General features: G+C 34.9%; 1 protein-coding gene across 1 annotated transcript in view; it reads right to left on the bottom strand.

The window, feature by feature from the left end:
- Window positions 1-2,479: 2,479 nt before the first annotated feature.
- Window positions 2,480-19,777, bottom strand: part of TRIQK (triple QxxK/R motif containing) — a 74,801-nt gene continuing 57,503 nt past the window's right edge. Inside the window, exons 5-6 of the mRNA XM_075549496.1 lie at window positions 11,286-11,371; window positions 2,480-5,604 (exon numbers count right to left, since the gene is read on the bottom strand). Of these exons, the coding sequence (XP_075405611.1) occupies window positions 5,491-5,604; window positions 11,286-11,371 (200 nt within the window). The 3' untranslated portion in view covers window positions 2,480-5,490. The remainder of the gene's footprint in view (window positions 5,605-11,285; window positions 11,372-19,777) is intronic.

Here is a 19,777-nt window from a genome sequence, read left to right as displayed (position 1 = left end):
GTGTAATTAGGCCTTTGTCTGACGTGTCATTGGTTAAAAAAAAATGTCCCCCAGTCTGTAGACTTTTGTTTCACTCTCCCGATAGTCTTTTGATGTGCATAGTGCATCTATCTTGTCTTCTACTCAGCATGCTCGTCCATTATACTTGGCAGCGTATGCATGAATTGCATACGGCCCTTAAGTTTGTTCCAATTCAAAAAACAGAACAACAAATGCTGGAGAGGATGTGGAGAGATTGGAGCTTGTGTACACCGTTGGCTGGTTTGTAAATATGCAAGCGTATGTATGAATTGCACAGGGCTCTTAGGTTTGTTCCAGCCTGTGGCTGTGGTTTGTTTTTTTTTCAGTGAAAAATCATAATTTTTCACTCCTGAATAATTTCTCTTTATTTTGTCCAATCCTCCCAGTCTGTTGTCCCATGTAAATCATCCCAATAGGGTATTAGATAATGCGGTGCACTGGTGACGTGCTCAACTTCTACATGATGGTTGGCAATTCCCACCCACTAGCTGCTCTCCAGGAAAAAGATGTAGCAGTCTCTGTGTGTGGAGATTTACAGCCTTGGAAACCCTACGGAGTGACTCTAGACTGTCCCATTGTTTCGCTATGAATCAGACTTGACCTCAACAACTGTGAGGGTCTTTTGATAGCACAGGCTGTTATTTATTTATAAAACCTTCTTTTTAAAAATGAATTGCTGCAAGAGCAGAGACTTGTGTTGGGCTGTTGACCATAGGCCTGTGGTTCAAAGCTGCCCCATGAGGGAAAGATGAGAGTGTCTCATTTCATAAAGATTTATTCTCAGAAATCCTAAGGAGTACTTATCTGTCTTCTAAGGCCATTATGAGTGGATCTGCTGGTTTTTGATGGCAGTGGGTTTAAGGTGTTTTGCTTTTACAAGTAAGAAAATGAAAGCCACCCCCAACCCTAAAATCTGAATTTTCTTTTATCATAGGATGTACCCGGAAGGCAGTGCAATGAAGACCGCCTTGTCAGATCCAATAATGCAACCACGGAAACAATTTGTTAGAAGCAGATGGATAGCTGAACACCAAAAGGGGTGATAAAGTAGAAAGAAATTAGATATTGAAATCAATTTCTTTTAGGCTTACCATGTAATTCAGTTTCACACAAACAATTATATTTGAAGAAATAGGGGGAAAAATGTCGTACTCAGATGGGTGCCCGTGAAAACAGAACTTTACACATGCTATAGCCTTTATACTCACCATTTACTTGATTGGTCCAAATATTTATAGTTCATTGTTATGACTGCCAAAACTGGCAACCACAAGGATTGTTGTCTCAATTAGGACAGTAAACAGATTGTCTCTTTTTTTAATGGAAAAATCTAAAATGTAATACTTCACAGTTTAACATGTTTATTCATCTAAACGAGCTAAAAAATAATGGTGCGACATCTGTTCGAGAGGCACTGGTACCTCAAATTTTGGCTGCCTCCCCACCAATTTGGTTGTTGTTTTAAAAAATGAATAATAGGAGGGGGTTCTGTCATCAAAAAATCTTCTGGCATGTAAAGTATCTTATTTTTCTTGAAATAACAATCTTATGTCTGTTGCTAGGGCTAAAAAGAGTTTGTATAATGAGAAGGCGCTATGCTGAACAGTTTAAGTTCAATTGTTTCAAAGAAATGTACTGACCCATTATGGATATTCTCACCCCAGTGTAGCTCCCTAAATGCTTCTTTCAGTTCCCTTACACATGTCTGCATAGATAAAACCTGGATAAAATAGTGAGAAAGCTTATGCAGGTATTGAATCGGTCTGTGAGAGCCTTTACTACTGGTTGCACTGATTCAGAGTATGGTGTCAATGGGACGGTATCTACCAAACATGATTCTAAGCAGGCCTAATGAAACAAGGTGATGCTGTGAAGGAGGAAATGGTACAGGTCTTTCCAGAAAGGCTCAGGTAAGTGAAAGGAGGCGCATTTGTTGGAAAGGAAAGAATCTAAAATAATGCTCATGGCTCTGGGCCCAACAACCTTATGTTATGGATGAAATGCATTAAAATTGCATCAGGTCAATTTTTAGAAGTGTCTTGTGGTGCTCATCAACAGCACAATTTATTGTAGCATTGTTCACTATGTAATTGTGACATCTGGAAATACAGTGCTGTCATATTTACATAAATATAAACATAATAGTAAAAAATTAGTTTTATTTTCACTTAGAGGGAAGATGTATGCTCAATTGAATTTACAACATTGACTATGATTTCAATGATGCTCAGGAAAAATGGAACTCTGCGTTTCCTAGAAGAGAGCGGTAGCTATGCTCTCCAGCAGCTTCATCCTAGTCCTCTCGCTTTTGACGAGAATCGGGATAGAGCGCATCTATATCCCATGGTCACCGATGATATCAGTATTGTGATTTCAATTTTTCATTTAAGGACTCCAACCAGTTTTTGAACCTCTACTGCATGCAAAGTACTATTACAGACTGAACATACCAAAGGAAAAAAATCAACTTAAACTTTAATGTGCACCATGTACAGACTATTAGAATTACAGAAACTTAGAACAGACTCTCAGAATCCTACAGTAGTACTTGATGGGGGGCAGGGGTATTTCTCTCTATAGGAAAAACTGTTAAGATAGAAAATCATGCATTTTCTTGATTTTTTAATTTTCTTGTGTCACCTTCAAACAACAAACCCCCTTTAAAAATAGGCCTGGTTCCCGGCCCCACTGTTCCCAGACCATGAAATTCTACATGAAGCAATATACTTAAAATATTTCCTCTCATCAGAGGAATCTCCATATTCTTTACCTCAACCTAAACTTGCATGCAAAATAAAAACTAACAGCCTTTTAAGCTTCATCTGTGGTATTCCCCGGGCTTCATTTTATGTCTGCTGCATTCGCTGGAATCGACTCTGCAGAATGTTAACAAATAGCTTCCAACATTCTGAAAAGGCATTATAAGTTTTCTGTTTTTGTCATCTGAACTACTGTGAACAGTGAATTATAGAGGGAAGGGGGAGTTGGAAACTCATGCCTCAAATCTGCGTCTGCTGCCAGTCTCAAATTTATGCCAAACACCACGCTTGGTTCAAAAGTGTGGTCCGCTGAAACGGCAGGCCGGATATCGCCTCTCTGTCCTTAAAGATCCAAACCAGACTTCCAGTCTGAGATTTCTCTACCAAGGACTGGCTGCTTCCCAGTTAATGTGAGTTCACAAAATTTTCATTTCACTAAAACAGTGTTGTATAAACATATACTGTCCCATTTTACCTGATGTGTATTAAGTTCAAAGAATTTAGCCTCTGGGATTTATGGTTCCCTGGGGTCATCAAGGTCAATCAATCAAAGAAATGGACATTGACCCAAACATTCAAACAAATGGTGCCAGGGAGTTTGAATATAATCATATGATAAGTAGGCATTTATCACAATCAGGAACATTTTATTCCCACACAAAAAATGAACACCTTAAAAGAGTCAACGAGGATGCAGAGATTTTTGTAAGATAATACATATTCCAACACTTCCAATAGTGTAAGTCATCAATTTTAAATACTTCAAACGGTGACATACCTCAATTGCTAGGTGTCTAATCAACAATTATTACATCTCTTCCCATTTAAATTACCATTTAAAATGAGAGATAATCTCCATTTTAAAATGACTGTTTTCAACACCATATGGGAGGGGAAATAACTAAATGAAAATTGTTCACGCAAATGTGATGGGAGTGGAGGAAAGCAGCATTTCTTGACATGTGGCATGTCACTCAGGAAAGGAAAAGGCCCATCATATCCAAAGTGCCAGCTTGATATCCCCTTCCTCCCACTTCAGGAGCAGGCACGCCACATGGCACTAAATGCTGCAACCTTCCTAAAAATGCCACTGGGACGGGCCAGCTGTGGGGAGTGTGTAAGAATGCTGGCCTTGGCTCCTGAGTCTGTGACTTGAAGGGGAAGAATCCAAGAGGTAACCCTAATTCAATTCTGTCCTCAATTGTTTGACTTCAATCATCTGTGGGGCTATTGGAACCTTCGGCTGTTTCACACTGCTGAAATAAATCGTGCTACATGAAAAACAAATCTACAGTAAAGAATGCGCCACTGCCATATTTTTTTAAAAAAATAACTGTGCTTATAAATTCCTCTATATTCCCAGGGTAATTATCAAAGTGTTGTTCCCTTGGTCAGTATGGAAACAAGCATCTAATTTTATTCATTTTTCATAAACACAGTACATATACAATAGAACACAGTGTGTACATGCCAATTTTCTATGCATCTTCATCCACTATTGTAGCTGACAACGGTTCTGTGGACACATAGTTCCCCATTTTCTAAGCTGTATGTGCTCATGCATTCTACGAATAAGCCAAACATTTTTTCCCCAGTAAAAAATACTGAACATCTTGGTCATTATGCGCTAAGAAACCAATACACCTGTTGAAGCTACATGGACAGAAAACTAGAGATGAGAGTAATATGAGGCATACCGTTTTCGTTTACTCTTTAACTTCCAGCAAAGAGTCCTATCTGTTCAAATATTAAGGGACAGATGTAATCTTGTTAAACAAATGGGTAATATTCTGATTTAAGCGGTAACCAAAGAAAAATGATTATGGGTAGGTGGAACTTTTGCTCTTACGGCTGTGTGTAAAAGATAACTAGATTCAAAGACAGATTGCTACATATTTTCCTAACAAGTAAAGAGGGGAAAACTAATACCGCAATCAGCCAGAACAACATAATTAAAATAGAATTCCAATTATATATATATATATATTCAATTTTATTTTAATAGAACAATGTTCATTAAAATCAAGATCAACTGAACTTTCTGTTTCTGCCAGTTCAGACAGCCCGAGAGGAAAGGAACTCTATTTGAGAGACATATGTGACTCTTTTCGCTTGTGTCCTCCAGGTGCCATCTCTGACGGCGCACATGTGCACCGAACAGTTGGCAAAGAAGGAAAGATACTACCGTAGATGTATGTGCAGATAGTCTCGCTAATGATATAAACTACGTCTGGAGAAAAACACAGGGCTTCTCAGTAAAATGAAAATTTTCCCACGAGTTTTGTTCTTTCTTGGGCTCTAAATGGGATTTGAGTATGTTTCTGTTCATGAAGATATATAGTTTTACTTATCATGCAGATGGAAAGAAAAATAGATTTAGTAATCTGCAAGTGATAGGAGTTCTACACACGAATTGGCTAGGCCTCTGAAGAATTTAGGGTCTGTTTTCCGTTTTATCTAAATGGACCATGTGTAGGGTGCCTGTCAGAGTAGGAAGATTTATAAAGAGCCCCAGCAGCATGCATCAACTGCACTGCTGGTCAGGCTCTCTTCTCGCTAGCCTATGCAATTATTTAAAAAGATACTTCTGCCCCCTGAAAATGCCAGCAGAAAGAATCCAAGATGTCGCAGTTTTAGTCCTTCAGAAAGAACTGGTCCCAAGAGGCATTTTTATGAAATGATTTCTCTTTCATGTGTCGTTGCCGCACTGCTAATCTTCATCTGGTTCCAGATCAGGTTCAGCATCCGTGGACAGTCTGAGATAAAAGAAAGCATAGAAAGCCAGCAGGAGAGCCAGGAGAGCTGCAAGAACAAGGCCAACTTCCTAGGGAGGGGGTTGGGGTAGGGGTGCAAAACAAACATAAGCCTTGAAATTGAGGAAAAGAGGTTCCTAATGTTATAAGTTTCAACAGATAAACTCATATTATTTCAACATTCATAACGAGTCAGAGTGAACTGTCAAATAATTTGTTTAAAATTTTTGCCATTAAAGAAAGCAGCTTCTTTTACACTCAACAATACCAATCAGAATTGTAAGTGCTTCTGTGGGTGGTTTATTTCTCTTGTTTCTATTTAACGTTATTATATTTATTAATTTCTAATAGCAAAATTAAAACTTATCATTTTAATATATTTCCACAGTTGGATATCAAAGTAACTAGGTGAAAACAATTTAGTTTGTGCCTATGAAATTTATCTGTTCTCTATTTAAATGTGCTTGACTTTTTAAAATCTTTCAACAAATTTATTATTAGTTATAGCCTTGGAACATAGATTTTAAAAAATTTATGACTTTATTTTCCAAATTGAAAGAACCTGTTAGTATAGTTTCTAAGTTATATATTTGTAGCCCAATTTGATATTACTCTTCTGAAATTCTAATTCTTCATTTTAAGTGTCATAACTTATAATGTGGGAGAACAAACTGAGAACTTTTTACTTATAGAGAAACATATAGGAGAATTATAATTGTGGATAATCCTAGTTATGTCATTTGGTATTTGATACAGATGATATTAGTTAATCATATGGAAATAATGACCATAAATATTTGCTAGGTTTATAAAATAGTAAAATATTGTTATTTCCCCCCAGGGTATAGAAAGACATATATATATAGACCATTCAATGTTTATATTGAATATTCTCAATATAAGTATTAAAAAAGGGCAAATATTGCCACCTTAAGATCCTGAAGGGCATAATGTTCGCTTCCAAATTTCACTGGCATCACACACATGACCTGGCAATATCTTTGGAGAAACAACTCATTTGCATTTACATGAATATATTTTACATTTCATAGGAATATAAAATCAATAACTCAACATATGTCATCTAATAAACTTTAAAAACGTTAAAATTAATTTGGTTTATTGACAACATGGAATTTTAACCAGATGGCTGAAATTGCAAGTGGGTAATTCATACATATTGTACCTTCAAATTTTTATTTATTTAGATTTCTAAGCTATTGGAAATAAATTTCTATAAAAGCTATGACTTGAAAACTCGGTGTCTACTCTTTCTGTAAGAATTGATATTTTAAAATCTAATATATCAAAGTAATGTCATATGAAAGTGAATTTTCCTTTGTTGTAGTTGGAACACTTTGGCATCTCAAAAGGGCATGGCAGCATCAGACAGGTTTCATTTATTTTCTTATATCCACAGCTGTGCTCCCAGACCCATCTGGTTACTCAGCTACTAATTTTAAGAGGATGTAATAAACAAGTGACACACAACTGCACACTCCATCTGCTCTGTAGAGTGGACAACAAAACCGTTCAACAGCCGTCACCATCAGATCAGCTCTATGCAAGAATAAAGTTGTTGCTCTTGATTGGGCACCATGATTCTCATCTCGTGGAGAGCCAACTCTAATGCCACTTTGTGACTCCTTCTTGTCCTTTAAAAGGACTCTTTACTATCTTTATACTTCAAGAATATACACTGGCAGAAAACGGGTTTTAGGGTAGGTCACAAAACACATTAAGAGAATATTGCTTCAAAGGATCCATTAATTCAATTAAGTCTGTTTTAACATATGGTGTGGGTGGCATACGAAGTAGTGTGTGGGGAGAAATATAGCAAATTATATTCTTGAAAATGTCCCTGTTTTATTACACAAGCATTGTGGCAGTAGAATACTTGGAGGGTTAAAACAACTTTGAAATTTTAAAATATTGCTTTCAAGATACTGGTGAACCTAGCCATAACTCAGAGACACATAGCCACTTAGGCTTCCCAGGCACTGCTACCGATAGTTTTACATCAGGAAGAATAAACAGGAATAACATAACTTTTTCAAGCTGGCTCATCCTAGGAGATTGTTGAAAAGATCACTTGATGGCTTTACTTACTTAACAGTGAAATTATATTTTTGATTCCTATTCTTTATTATTAGTGTGTCCCTTGCAAAGCCTTATAAGACAAATAAATGACCAAATATTATTATGTATTTTCCTTTTACATACTATTAAATTGTTACTTCTTAAAAATCTAAATGACATAAGTGGAGAGCAAATGCTTTGAAAATGATTAGGGCAAAGACTGTACAGATGTGCTTTCTACAATTGATGTATGCATATGTATGGATTGTGATAAGAGTTGTATGAGCCCCTAATAAAATGTTAAAAAAAATCTAATGACATTTTAATTCTTGAAAACCATCTAATTGGATATCAATGAAATAGTGAACATTGGTTGCTCAATAATTTGAGGTGATACTCATTCTATTACTAAATCTTAAATTATGATCATTTATTTATATATAATAAACAGGATGAAATAAATCCCTTCCTCTTAAAATACCTTCCTGTAAACTCGAGATTTAACACATTTTTATTATTCTGTAATCATTGATTCTCCCAAACATTCTCTATGATTAAATATATAATTATAAAATGGCAGTAAGAGTCCTTCAAGTTAAAGACCTATTGCACAAGTCTTCATGTGACGAGCCCATGATTTATCAATCAATACTGTTTATTTGATATGGTTATGAAATCTGGAAATATTTTTTATGTAAAGTCTCTTAAGAAATCTGGAAATATTTCTTATGTAAAGTCTCTTAAGAAATCATGCTTACATATTTTTTTCTCCACAGGTCCTCCATAGTAATACAGTATTTTCTAAATGAAGGAATAGTTAAGATTTATGTGATCTTTATATAAGATATAGTATAATTATGTAATGCTTTTTAAACTTCAAAACACTAGTATCCATAATATTATGGTCATAGCAAAACCGCACATATTATAAAATGCAATATAGTGTAGTATATTAGACACTGAACATATGTCGCGTATAATATAGAGACATAGTACAGACTCAGGTGGAGGAGGGGCTCTTCAGCCCCAAGGAAACTATCTTAAGGATGCTTTATTCAGATAAATCAGAACTGGCTAATTCAAGCAAATATTTTCCAATCAACTAACAATTCATAAATGCCTTTTATGTCCTAACCATCTATATTTTCAGTTTTTTATTGAAGATTCCCAACAACAGGATGAATAGACTCCATTTTACAAATGTGCTAGATCATGCCAGGAGTCAGGAATGAGATGGCTGTGGCATTACATCATTTTATCTAGTAAGCAGTGTTACTATTCACTTTTTAGTTATGTTTTTCTATTGCACACAGCTGTTTATACTTTCTTTACACTTAAATCATTTTAAGGGCATAAATAAGATTCATTCTAAAGTGTAAATAGTGAAGTGATAAAATATTATAATATTATGGTCATCTTTGATCAACTAGATAAGAGTCAAACATGTCTGATGTTCATTAGTCTTTAGTTGCTTTTCTGACATTATCAATATGGATAAAATCACTCACTAGGGAAATTAAAAGGCATTAAATGGCAATTGCTGAAAGAAACTTCGCTATTTAAAATCCTATGCCTAAATGACAAGGCAATCAAAGTTTGACAGGGCAAACTAATTAGTATGCATTTAAAAATGTAAAACACCTCTATGATTCTGATTCTAAAAAGTTTCATATCATTTTAATGGGCTCTTCACATAAATTTTCAAGCAAAGTAAACAATATTTAAAGTTAAGCTCTTTGTTTTCCACAAGTTGACAGCTGAAAATGATATGCTAGCTTATTAAATAGGAGATAACTTCTAATAGCTATTAAAAACCCTTCTGTAAATACGTTAAATCATTTATGGAACCTAAGGAGCTTTTTTCACATATTAAAAACTAAAAAAAATCTACATTGTTTTAAATATATATCTTAGATAACTACACACTAAAATAGATTTTATGTGACATCAAAAATATAGTCGTTTCCCTAAAAAAAAAATCATGAGCAAATGAAAGATTGCATTTACGAAAACAAAACAAAATAAACTCACTACCATCAAGTCAACTCTGACTCACAGTGATCCTACAGAGCAGGGTAGACCTGCTCCAGTGTGTTTCTGAGCCTGTACCTATTTATAAGATTAAAAAGTCTCATCATTCTCTTGAGGATTGGTTGTTGACTTTGAACTGTTGACCTGGTAGTTAGCAGCCCAATGTGCAACTATTTAAGAAGATAAATATAAATAAATGAGTGCTTGTATTATTATCTCAAATTTTAAACTATGAGAGAGCTTCAGAAACTGCAAGATAATGAAACTCCTCCAGGAGCTTCTGAAGTCCTCTCCTATTTCTTCAGCATATTGTGTCACAAGTCAATGCTGCCGCTTTAATATTAATTACCTTTCTGAAAAAAAATGCCACCCAAAAAAGCAAAAGCAAGCACTTGTTGTAAAAGGTAACACTAAGTGACATATTGCCTGGGAGGAAGATGGCAAGCAATGTTCTCACTTCAAGAGACAATGGTAAGTAACTAAATGTAAAAAAAAAAAAAATTTAATTAAACTTTGCTTTAGAAAGGTCATGATAATATTTTTTAAAGGATGAATGAAATTTCATGAGATTAGAAAAAAAACTTCAAAAGATTAATCATCTCTCTTTGAAACAAAAAGACAGTTTACTTTTCCTCATTAAAAATTGACACACAGCACTAACTGAAGAGATTATGTTGTGAAAACATACCGCATCACACGGCAATGCTTGATCAAAATCAGCAATCAGGAGCAAAAAGGAGGCAGTGTTTCGTGATTATAATAGCAAATTCTGGAAGACAACCAAATATATCATCTGGCAGTTCAACAGCTGTTACAGCTTGGTAGTAATACCTTGGCATTTGCTATAAGCTATAACTTAGAGAAATTGATTTTTCATCTGCCAGATAGAAACTAAAATCTCCTTTAAATATTTTAATATTTAAATAAAATATATGTACAGGTCATTTTTATTTTACACATTTGACAGTAGGTAAGGCTGCCAAATTAATTTTTCTATTAATAATTTAATGTGATCCTAAATACTTGGCAAAGAATAGAATGGGTAATAATGTAAATGTAATTTTGCTGAATTTCATTGTACTAACACATTTGATTAATATCTGCTAAAATTATTCTTAGTTTCATTTATTCTTCATAAGCAGTTAAAATACCAGTATTCTGAATGTGAAAGTTTGGGAACATCCTCAGAATTTCATCAGAGTATAATAATAAGATGTGGAGAATAAAATTACATGTAATAATCATTATACATAACAACTACAATGTAAATACTTGCCAATTACAATATATTGAAAGTGAGGGGAGTTTTTGCCTAAGCTATTATAAATCCCTGAAACATCTGAACAATAGCTACAGTAGCAAGTCATAGTAAGATACAAATGACAACTTGAAGCATAATTGACTCTCTTGGTGGAATGATGTTTTATTTGAAGATTATGTAAGACCTCAGGATAGGCACTATGCTTTTCATTAAGTGAATTCTTAAAAAACAAACAAACAAAAAAACAACCTTGACTCTGGCATTCTACTTATATTCTGAAATGTCATAAAGCATTGAGAATTCAACATTTATGCAATCCAGATTTAGAAAACTAAATAGCATGCATATACCAAATAGTAAAGTTATTAAATAGAAGCCAACCTTTATGCCTATTGCTGTTTTCTTTGCTTCTGCTTTTAATTTGGTTGCTCGTAAAATAGGTTTGGTCTTTTTATAATCTTGTTTACCTGGAAAGAAATCATTTCAGACAATAAGTTATAAGCTTATAGATAACTCAAGTTTAACAGCCCCCTGAAATGTCAAAGAAGATTTAGATATAATGCAACAGGCATTCAGAGCTACAAAGTCATTTCCAGTTGTAGAAACCATAATGTTGTCCCCTTCAGGTCAATTTTCCTCCTAGCTTGCTTTCTTGAGAAGAAGATTCTGATACACATCTTTGATTAGATGTGCCTTGGAGATCATAATCCCATTAATATGTAATTTTATCTCTGCCCTCAAAATTGAAGTATAACAGCTTATTGTAAATTTATTTTATAATGCGCACATTAAGTATTCAAATGATCGATTTAACTCCAAGATTTTTTTCTAAGTAACAGATTAAAGAGAGAATCCGCAAATGATGAACTTTTACTCCCTGAATTAATCAGAAATATGTTTTTAGTGTTTGTTTTCTGCTGATAGAGCATAATAAATATGACTAGATAAAAAACACAAGCCAGCTACATTTCTATATTAGTTGCAACCTTTCTACCACATTTCACAGTCAAAAGTGAACAAAACTGAGTTAGTATCACTAAGCTTTTTTTGTGAACTGGTTAATGTGCTAATGAGTAATAGTAACACAGCCTAAAGAGAATATGTATTCCAAAACAACAAAAGCTAGCTTGCCTGGGCCTGGGGACTTAGAAACATCATCATGGGTGACATCCCAGTCAATCGGTACAGTACAGGGAAGAAAGGTAATGTTCTACATCCTACTCTGGGGACTAGCAACTAGAGTCTTAAGCTTGTGAATAGCCATTTAAAATGCAACAATTGCTCTCTCTGCCTAATGGAGACACATGGAAACAAATTGTTCAATCAACTAAACAGGCTCTGTGAATGTGTGACTGCAAGAATACAAGAACTAGATGGTACCCAGCTACCACTAACAGCTGAGCTTTAAGGGATCTCATGGGAAGGTCCTGATAGTGTGAAAACCCCAAAATCATAAACGAGATCTGGCTCACTAGTTGGACAGAGATTGGTGGAATCCCAAAAATTGCTCTGAGTTATTAGGACTGGAAATCATCCCCAAGGCTCAATTTTCAACAAAACAATGGATAGTCCCCACAAAGGGAACAGCAGTATGGAGATACACACACCCTAGAGTAATCAACCATCTGAGATTCAAAGGGGCAACATTTACCCAAAGACAATGTTCGAAGGGTTAGGAAAGACAAAGTAATGGAGGCAGTCAGAGGGAAGAAGTGATGTAAGTGATATAATATAGGGATTGTAATCAATAACATGAAACAAAATATGTATACACTGTTGAAGTGAAAACTAAATCTTTCCATAAATCTTCACTCAATTCACCATAGGAAGTTTAAGAGTACTATCTTAAATCATATATTTTATTATTGACCAAACTCTTGCTAACTAAGAGTTAGGATAAATGAATCTCAAGTAACCTGTTATACTGAGTGGGGAGTTAATGTATGACCAGAAAGCTCTTTGGCTTTTTCATATTCTCCTTCTCTGTCTATTGTTTCTTTTATTCTTTTTCCTAGTCAATGACCATATATTTTCAAAACTTGCCTATACACCCCCTTTACTTGGATAATACAACTTCTAGCCGTAATTTCCACACTGAAGTAATCTAGAAGCAAAGGAGCTCAAGCACATCATAAACATGTAATGTGCATTGCTAGATTTCTTTAAATCCACTAATAATTTAAAGCATCTGTATGAGTATATACCAAATAGTTTTAGAATTAGAAATGGCAAAGAAAAGCTAGTCAAATGGGAGTAAAAAATTACTGTGCTAGTATTCATCAGACACATACAAGTGTGTATTTCTCTGAAGAGCTATGTAAGAGTATATATAATCTAAAGAAACTGTGAACATTCTTTCCCTGCTAGTGTACAGCAGTTTTTTCTGGAATCTATGAACATTGAGAAGCTTAATAAATATTATTTCATGATGGGGGTTAATGATCTGGAAATGAGCCAATTGTAAAAATGTATATCAAATTATCTAAATTTAAACTACAGAATGAACAAAATACAGAAAAAAAGTTACTCTGACCCATTTTAAATTAGTAACATTTAATTTTGCTGAAAAGACTTTGACAAGTGTTCACTCTGATTTCACATCTCAACAGTCAAACTATTCATATCATTATTCCTGCTGAGATATAAACAGTTCAGAACAATGAAAATGGTGACACATCAAATGCCTCCACTCAGCGTTACAAAGCAAGTTTCAAATAAGAATCAAAAAAGAAACTCAAAGATATAGATTTGAGAACAAAAGGTTATTGCTTGTTGTATCCTATTAATACCCCATGATAATACCTAGGTGTAATAGTTAAAAAATAAACAAAATAAGGATTCTCATAACCCATATTACATATTGATCGGCAATATTTGGGGTGATGTGTCTATCAGTAAAATATTTAAAATATATTAATAAATTATTGTTAAGTGAGAATTTATTTCTCAAATTAAAATTTGACCTATCTATTGGTTAAATCATGTATTGCATTTCAATGCAATTCTGATATTCCCTTGGGCGCTAGGTGCTGCTGAGTTGGTGGTGGCTCATAGAGACCCTATGTGCAACAGAACGAAAAGCCATCCTCACAAAACTGTTGTTCTATTTGAGTCCACTGTTGCAGCCAGTGTGCCAATCTATCTTGGGGTCTTCCCCATTTTTGCTGCCCCTCTAGTTCACCAAGTATGATGTCCAGCTCCAGGGACTAGTCTCGTCTCATACCATATTCAAAGTATATTCTCTTAAATAATATTATACATTTACATGAGAGTTGATATGAACATTTGAAGCCATATTTATAAAGAGGCATAAAATATTGTACACCTGGTAATTCTCCAAACAGTGCATCTGTCATTAACTCAGCATTCACCTACCTATGGTATGCAAAAGAATATACTACAAATGTGGTTTCGGTCTAGTGAGTGCAAGCTTAGAGAAGCACCTGTTAAGTTCTTTATAACTAACTTAAACCAGATCCTTCCATCACACCCAGAGACTTTTAACATTTAAATTTTTATGGTTTCAAGAAATAATACTTTTGCCCAAATGATTGTCAAAACGAAGAATAAAATATAAAAATGCCCCCGTCTTCTGAGTTCTTACAGGTAAGACACTTAGGTAACCTAAAATTTATATACACACAGCTTCTTGACCCTAACGTGGTCTGACTTTGGTTTTAGCAATAATGCAAATACCAAAGAAATGTCTTGGCAATTGCTTAATGATGCCATTCTTGAGTGGCACAAATGGTTAGATACTCAGTGTATTGAATTTACTCAGAGGTGCCTCAAAAGAAAGTCTTGGCAATGTACTCTCAAAGGTGAATGTTTCTGGAAACCCTGTGAAGCACAGTTCTCTCTTAAAAGTGGGGGATCACCATGAGCTGGAATCACACATTAATTGTGGATTTATTTTATGATATAATATAGGGAACTGCAGGTTTTTCCTCCTTTTCTCTAGTTTTCTTGTTAGTATTGTTACCTGCCATTGTGCAGGTTCTGACTCATAACGACCATATGCACAGTCGAACCAAATGCCATCTGGCCCTTCACCAGCTTCACAGTTGTTCTTATGTTTGAACCCTTCATTGCAGCCACTGTGTCAATCCATACAGTCCTGGGTCTTCCTTTTTTTTTTTTTTTTTTTGCTGCCTCTCTGCTTTTCCAAGCATAATGTCCTTCCCTAGGGACTGGTCTCTCCTGATAACAGGTCCAAAGTACGTGAGGCGAAGTCTTGCCATGCTTGGGCCTAAGGAGGCTTTTGGTTGTACTTCTTCCAAGACAGATTTGTTTGGCAGTCCACGTTACCTTTGGCAGTCCAGTCAATGGCACTTTTGGCAATCCATGGTACTTTTAATATTCTTTGCCAGCACCTTAACTCATATGCATCGATTATTTTTCGGTCTTCCTTATTCAGTGTCCAGCTTTCAGATGCTTATGAAGCAACGGAACACAGTAAACCTTAGGTTAGGCACACTGTAGTCCCGGAAAGCACATCTTATTTTCAACTCTTCAAAGAGGTCTAGGATTACCCAAAGCAACATGTCCTTTGATTTCTTGACTGCTGCTTCCACAAGCATAAATTGTGGATCCAAACGAGACGAAATCTTTGACAACTTCATCTTTTCTCCATTTATCATCATGCTATCTATTTATTGGTCCAGCTGTGAGGATTTTGGTCTTCTTTACATTGAGTTGTAATTCATATTCTAGGCTACAATTCCTGATCTTCATAAAGACTTTTTATTGCTCTTATTGACTGATTTATGCTCTATCCCTTTAACATAATCCTAACATAATGTTTTGTCTTGTTAAGTTCTTTGAAATTAAGCTTTTTTCCCTTCTTCCATTTGGTATACATTGTATGAATTAACATATTTTTTATGGAATTGTAACCATAATCAGAATATAAAATAATTCATTCACATTCCAAATCATTTCCTTGGACTAGTCCTTTACAGTCAATATCCCTCCCATAATTTTTGGCAACCACTTACAATCTATATGAATGTATATTTTGAGTGCACTGAAATGATGGATGTTTTGTTGCTTTTTGGTGAAATGTTCCATAAATAGGAGGTATATATATTTTTCCAGTTCTTCTATATTCCTTCCACTTGTTCTGTCTGTTATTGAGAGAGAACTGCTGGCAGTTTCCCAATATAATTAGGATTTATCTCTTTTCACTTTCAGTTTTCCTAGCTTTTGGCTCATGTATTTTGAAACTGTGTCCTTGGGCATAAGAACATTTAGAATTCTTATGTCTTATTAGTGAATTGATCTTTTTTATATTCATATAACAGTATACTATATTACAAGAATTTTACTTTTTGCCTGATCTAAAAAACTCAAACTCACTGCCATTGAGTCAATTCTGACTCACAGCGTCCCACTGTGGGTTTCGGAGACTGCAGCTGTTTAGGGGAATAGAAAGCCCTGTCTTTTTCCCACTGAGCTGCTGCTGCTTTCAACCATGGATAGCAGCCCAACACATAAACACTATGCCACTATTTTGTCTGATATTATATAGTAATTCATAGCTTTCTCTTGAATTGTATCAAAGTGCGATGTAACCATTCCCATGCTTTTTCTTCTAATCACTTTTCTTCTAATAACGAGTTTATTGAGATAGAATTCATATAACTAAAAATACAGTCTTTTAAACTGATGACAAACTCTCTAGTGTATTAATAAAACTCCATAACCATCAAAAATATCTAATTGTAGGACATTTTCACATCCTTATTCCCACACTTCTAGAAAAGAAAAAAGAAGCCCTTTATTCATTTCCCTCTCCACTTCATTTTCTGGAAACAACTCTACTTTTGTTTCCCTTTGGATTTATTTGTTCTAGACATTAAAAAAAACACAATGGAGAGTTTTGCACATGACTACTTCTAATTGGCAAATATAATACGACAACTCTGCAAAATTGCTGCTCTTTGTTGTTCTTTTGGTTTCATCAGTTTTTTGTAACTTTTTTTGTTCAGTAATTTTCTTGGATTATTCTGTAAAGTCTGTATTCTTCCTCATAAGTACCTCCTACAGCTTCTGCTCAATTAACTTAGAAACAAGCGGGCAGCTCTGCTCATCACTATATCACTAATAAGCATCCTTTGGACACTGGCGGGCAAATGTGGGTTGAGGTGCTAACCACAAGCTGGTGGTTTAAAATTGAGGTTGTCTGCTCCCATAAAAACTGACTGCCTCAGAAACCAAATAATAGGACTGCTATGAGTTGGAATCTCTTTGACAACAGTGGGTGTTTTGTGGTTTGTGGGGGTAATAATTGGGAAGCTATGCCTTGAATCAATAAGTCCCGTTGGCTTTTCCACAAGGTCTGTGTGTGAGAAAGTGTTGACATAACCGTTTACATGCACATGCCCTTCTGAGATAGTTAAAGTTTATTGTGCCAACCTGGCCGATAAACACAAGTGGGGTTAACTGAAGGGCGGAGCGATAAATGGGTCAGTGAGCCTCGCCTTTCTAGTTCTCGGGTCTCTTGCTTTCTGATAGTCGGACCAGGGTACAGCTACCTTAGCTAGTTCCCTGCTTCAGTTTGCAAGGCTCACTTTATGAAAGACATCCCTGAGAAGAAGCCACATGGACCTATCCCGATGCAGCCCTGGGTGCTGGAGCAGCCATGTGGAGAGCCCTGCAAGCACCGAGATGCTTATAGGCTCACTGATTCGGTTTTCCTCCTTCAGGAGGCATCATTGAATGATTTTGTGAGATGGAGGAGGACTTTGTGGGTTGGTGTTGGACAAATGGGCTAATGTTGGACTTGTGGGCTTGGGCAACATTGGGTTGGGATGTTTTCTTGATGTGCACTTAACCTTTAAATAAAACTCTCTCTTATGAGTTTCTGTGGATTTGTTTCTATAATGTACCCAGACTAACATACCTTCTAATGTCTAAGAATCTATGAGAGTTTGTAAGGCACGCTATAGGCATTGGATTCTCCATTTTGTTCCTCTTAAGTTTTTGTTCAGTTTATATTAGCCCCAACTACGGACAGCACCTCAGGCAGCCATGATGTTAAACACTTGCTGTTTGTTTTCTCCTCCTGCTATGGGAAAAGAACTGTGTTCAAAAAGATGGGCATAAATCAGGTTAAACATTTCCAATAAATCCGGAGAATGGAGCTGTTCAGTGATTGTCAAGTATACAGTGATCCTCTCTGGAGAAGGAGTTTTTAGGGAATGCCAAACCTATTTTACCTATTCTAGTGGCAGCTGAAGTGCTGTTTTTCACAAACACTGCAGATGCAAACCTAGATGGAAAGGGGTAGGATTAAGGTAACATAAAATTCCACAGATATTCTTTCCAAAATTTATCGACTTACCATGAATAAACACTCCATGGAGGATTGTAAGTTTTAGTTAATTTTCAGATTTCTGAAAAAGCTGATTTTGGCAAATTTTGCTAGTGATCTTGTTGCTCTAATGGATAAACAGAGCTTCAGAGTTTTACCTCTTCAATCCAAATGTATTTCTCTATTATTTTTACTTTAAATATCATTAAATTTGAACTATGTTTGTCTGCACAGATAACAGTGGATTTTTTTTAAAGGGCTTTTAAGTGTCTGTATACGAAGAATTATGGATGGGGCTATTCTACAATAGCATAGGTGTGTTTTTCTAATTAGATGTTAGGCAAAGTGCAGGTGTCTGCTTAAGACATTTTCATATAGATTAATAGTTTTACAATAATATGTGAAGGGAACATGTACAGTTAGGGGATTATCATACTTTGGTTCAAATTTTATATTCATGTCAAGACCACAAGCTGTGCTTAGATAATGACTATGATTGAAATAGTGAATAAAAATTCCTAATACTCTTAAATTTTGTGATCAGTTTAATTGATGAGTATTATCCTGACATTGCTAGATCTGTGCTATTTAAAAGAAAAATTACAATTTTAAACTATTTTTATCAATAGATTCTCTTGATACTCTGCAACCAAATAAAACCACAGCAATAAATGTGATGTTTAGGTTGATGAATGATGACATCTGTCATTCATAATCCCCAAGCTCAATTTTCTTCATTAAACGAGCCCCAATATTCTCTCTGATTTTCTCTAAAATGACTACCTACTATCACTTAAACTTATAAAATTTGTTCATAATGTATTCATAAAATGTCACCATATGTTTAAAATAAATTTACAAAAATGAATTTTATTTAGAAATTCCAATATGAGAAATGCTTATAGCCTAATAAGAATAAAGGCCCTATATTCTACTACATACAGATAGTAATAACACAGTTATATGATTGCTTTATTAAGAATGTCAAACCAAATAAAATATCTTCGACTATAATGAAATTAAGAGTTAAAATTCCTTCATATAAATCTAAGACTTTTAATAAGTGGTGTATGTTTCTGTCAATGTGAATTACTGTAATAAAGTTTCTCAGTTTTGCATGTAAGATTGAAGGCTATTCTTGGGAAAAAATTTGAAAGTCTTCCCTAAATGTGCTAATAATAGAGGTAGTAGGTCTTAGACTTGGGGTAATAAAACACATCTACTTTTGTTTAGTACCATAAAATGTCAGTATTTACAAGAATTTCAGAAAAAACAGATTATGTGAAATTTGCTACGTATGCCAAAATATATCATATATAAATATTCAAAATTCAAAATCAATATGAATTTAATATAGGAATGCTGAAAACTGAGAACCTCAAAATTTAGGAATATTAAAAACTGAATTTCACATTTATGCCATAAAATTCCTTCTGAGCAAATATCAGCACCTATTACCAGCCTTCTATGAGTGTCTGCATATGGCTATCGAGGAGAGGAAAATATGAATAAATTTATTTTGAGATTTCAGATAATAAAACATTAATTATCCCCTAGT

Source organism: Tenrec ecaudatus, chromosome 5 (assembly GCF_050624435.1).
Source record: "Tenrec ecaudatus isolate mTenEca1 chromosome 5, mTenEca1.hap1, whole genome shotgun sequence".
Lineage (NCBI taxonomy): Eukaryota > Metazoa > Chordata > Mammalia > Afrosoricida > Tenrecidae > Tenrec > Tenrec ecaudatus.
The sequence above is the reverse complement of the archived record's forward strand: the minus strand, read 5'-3'. Positions and strand labels throughout refer to the sequence as shown.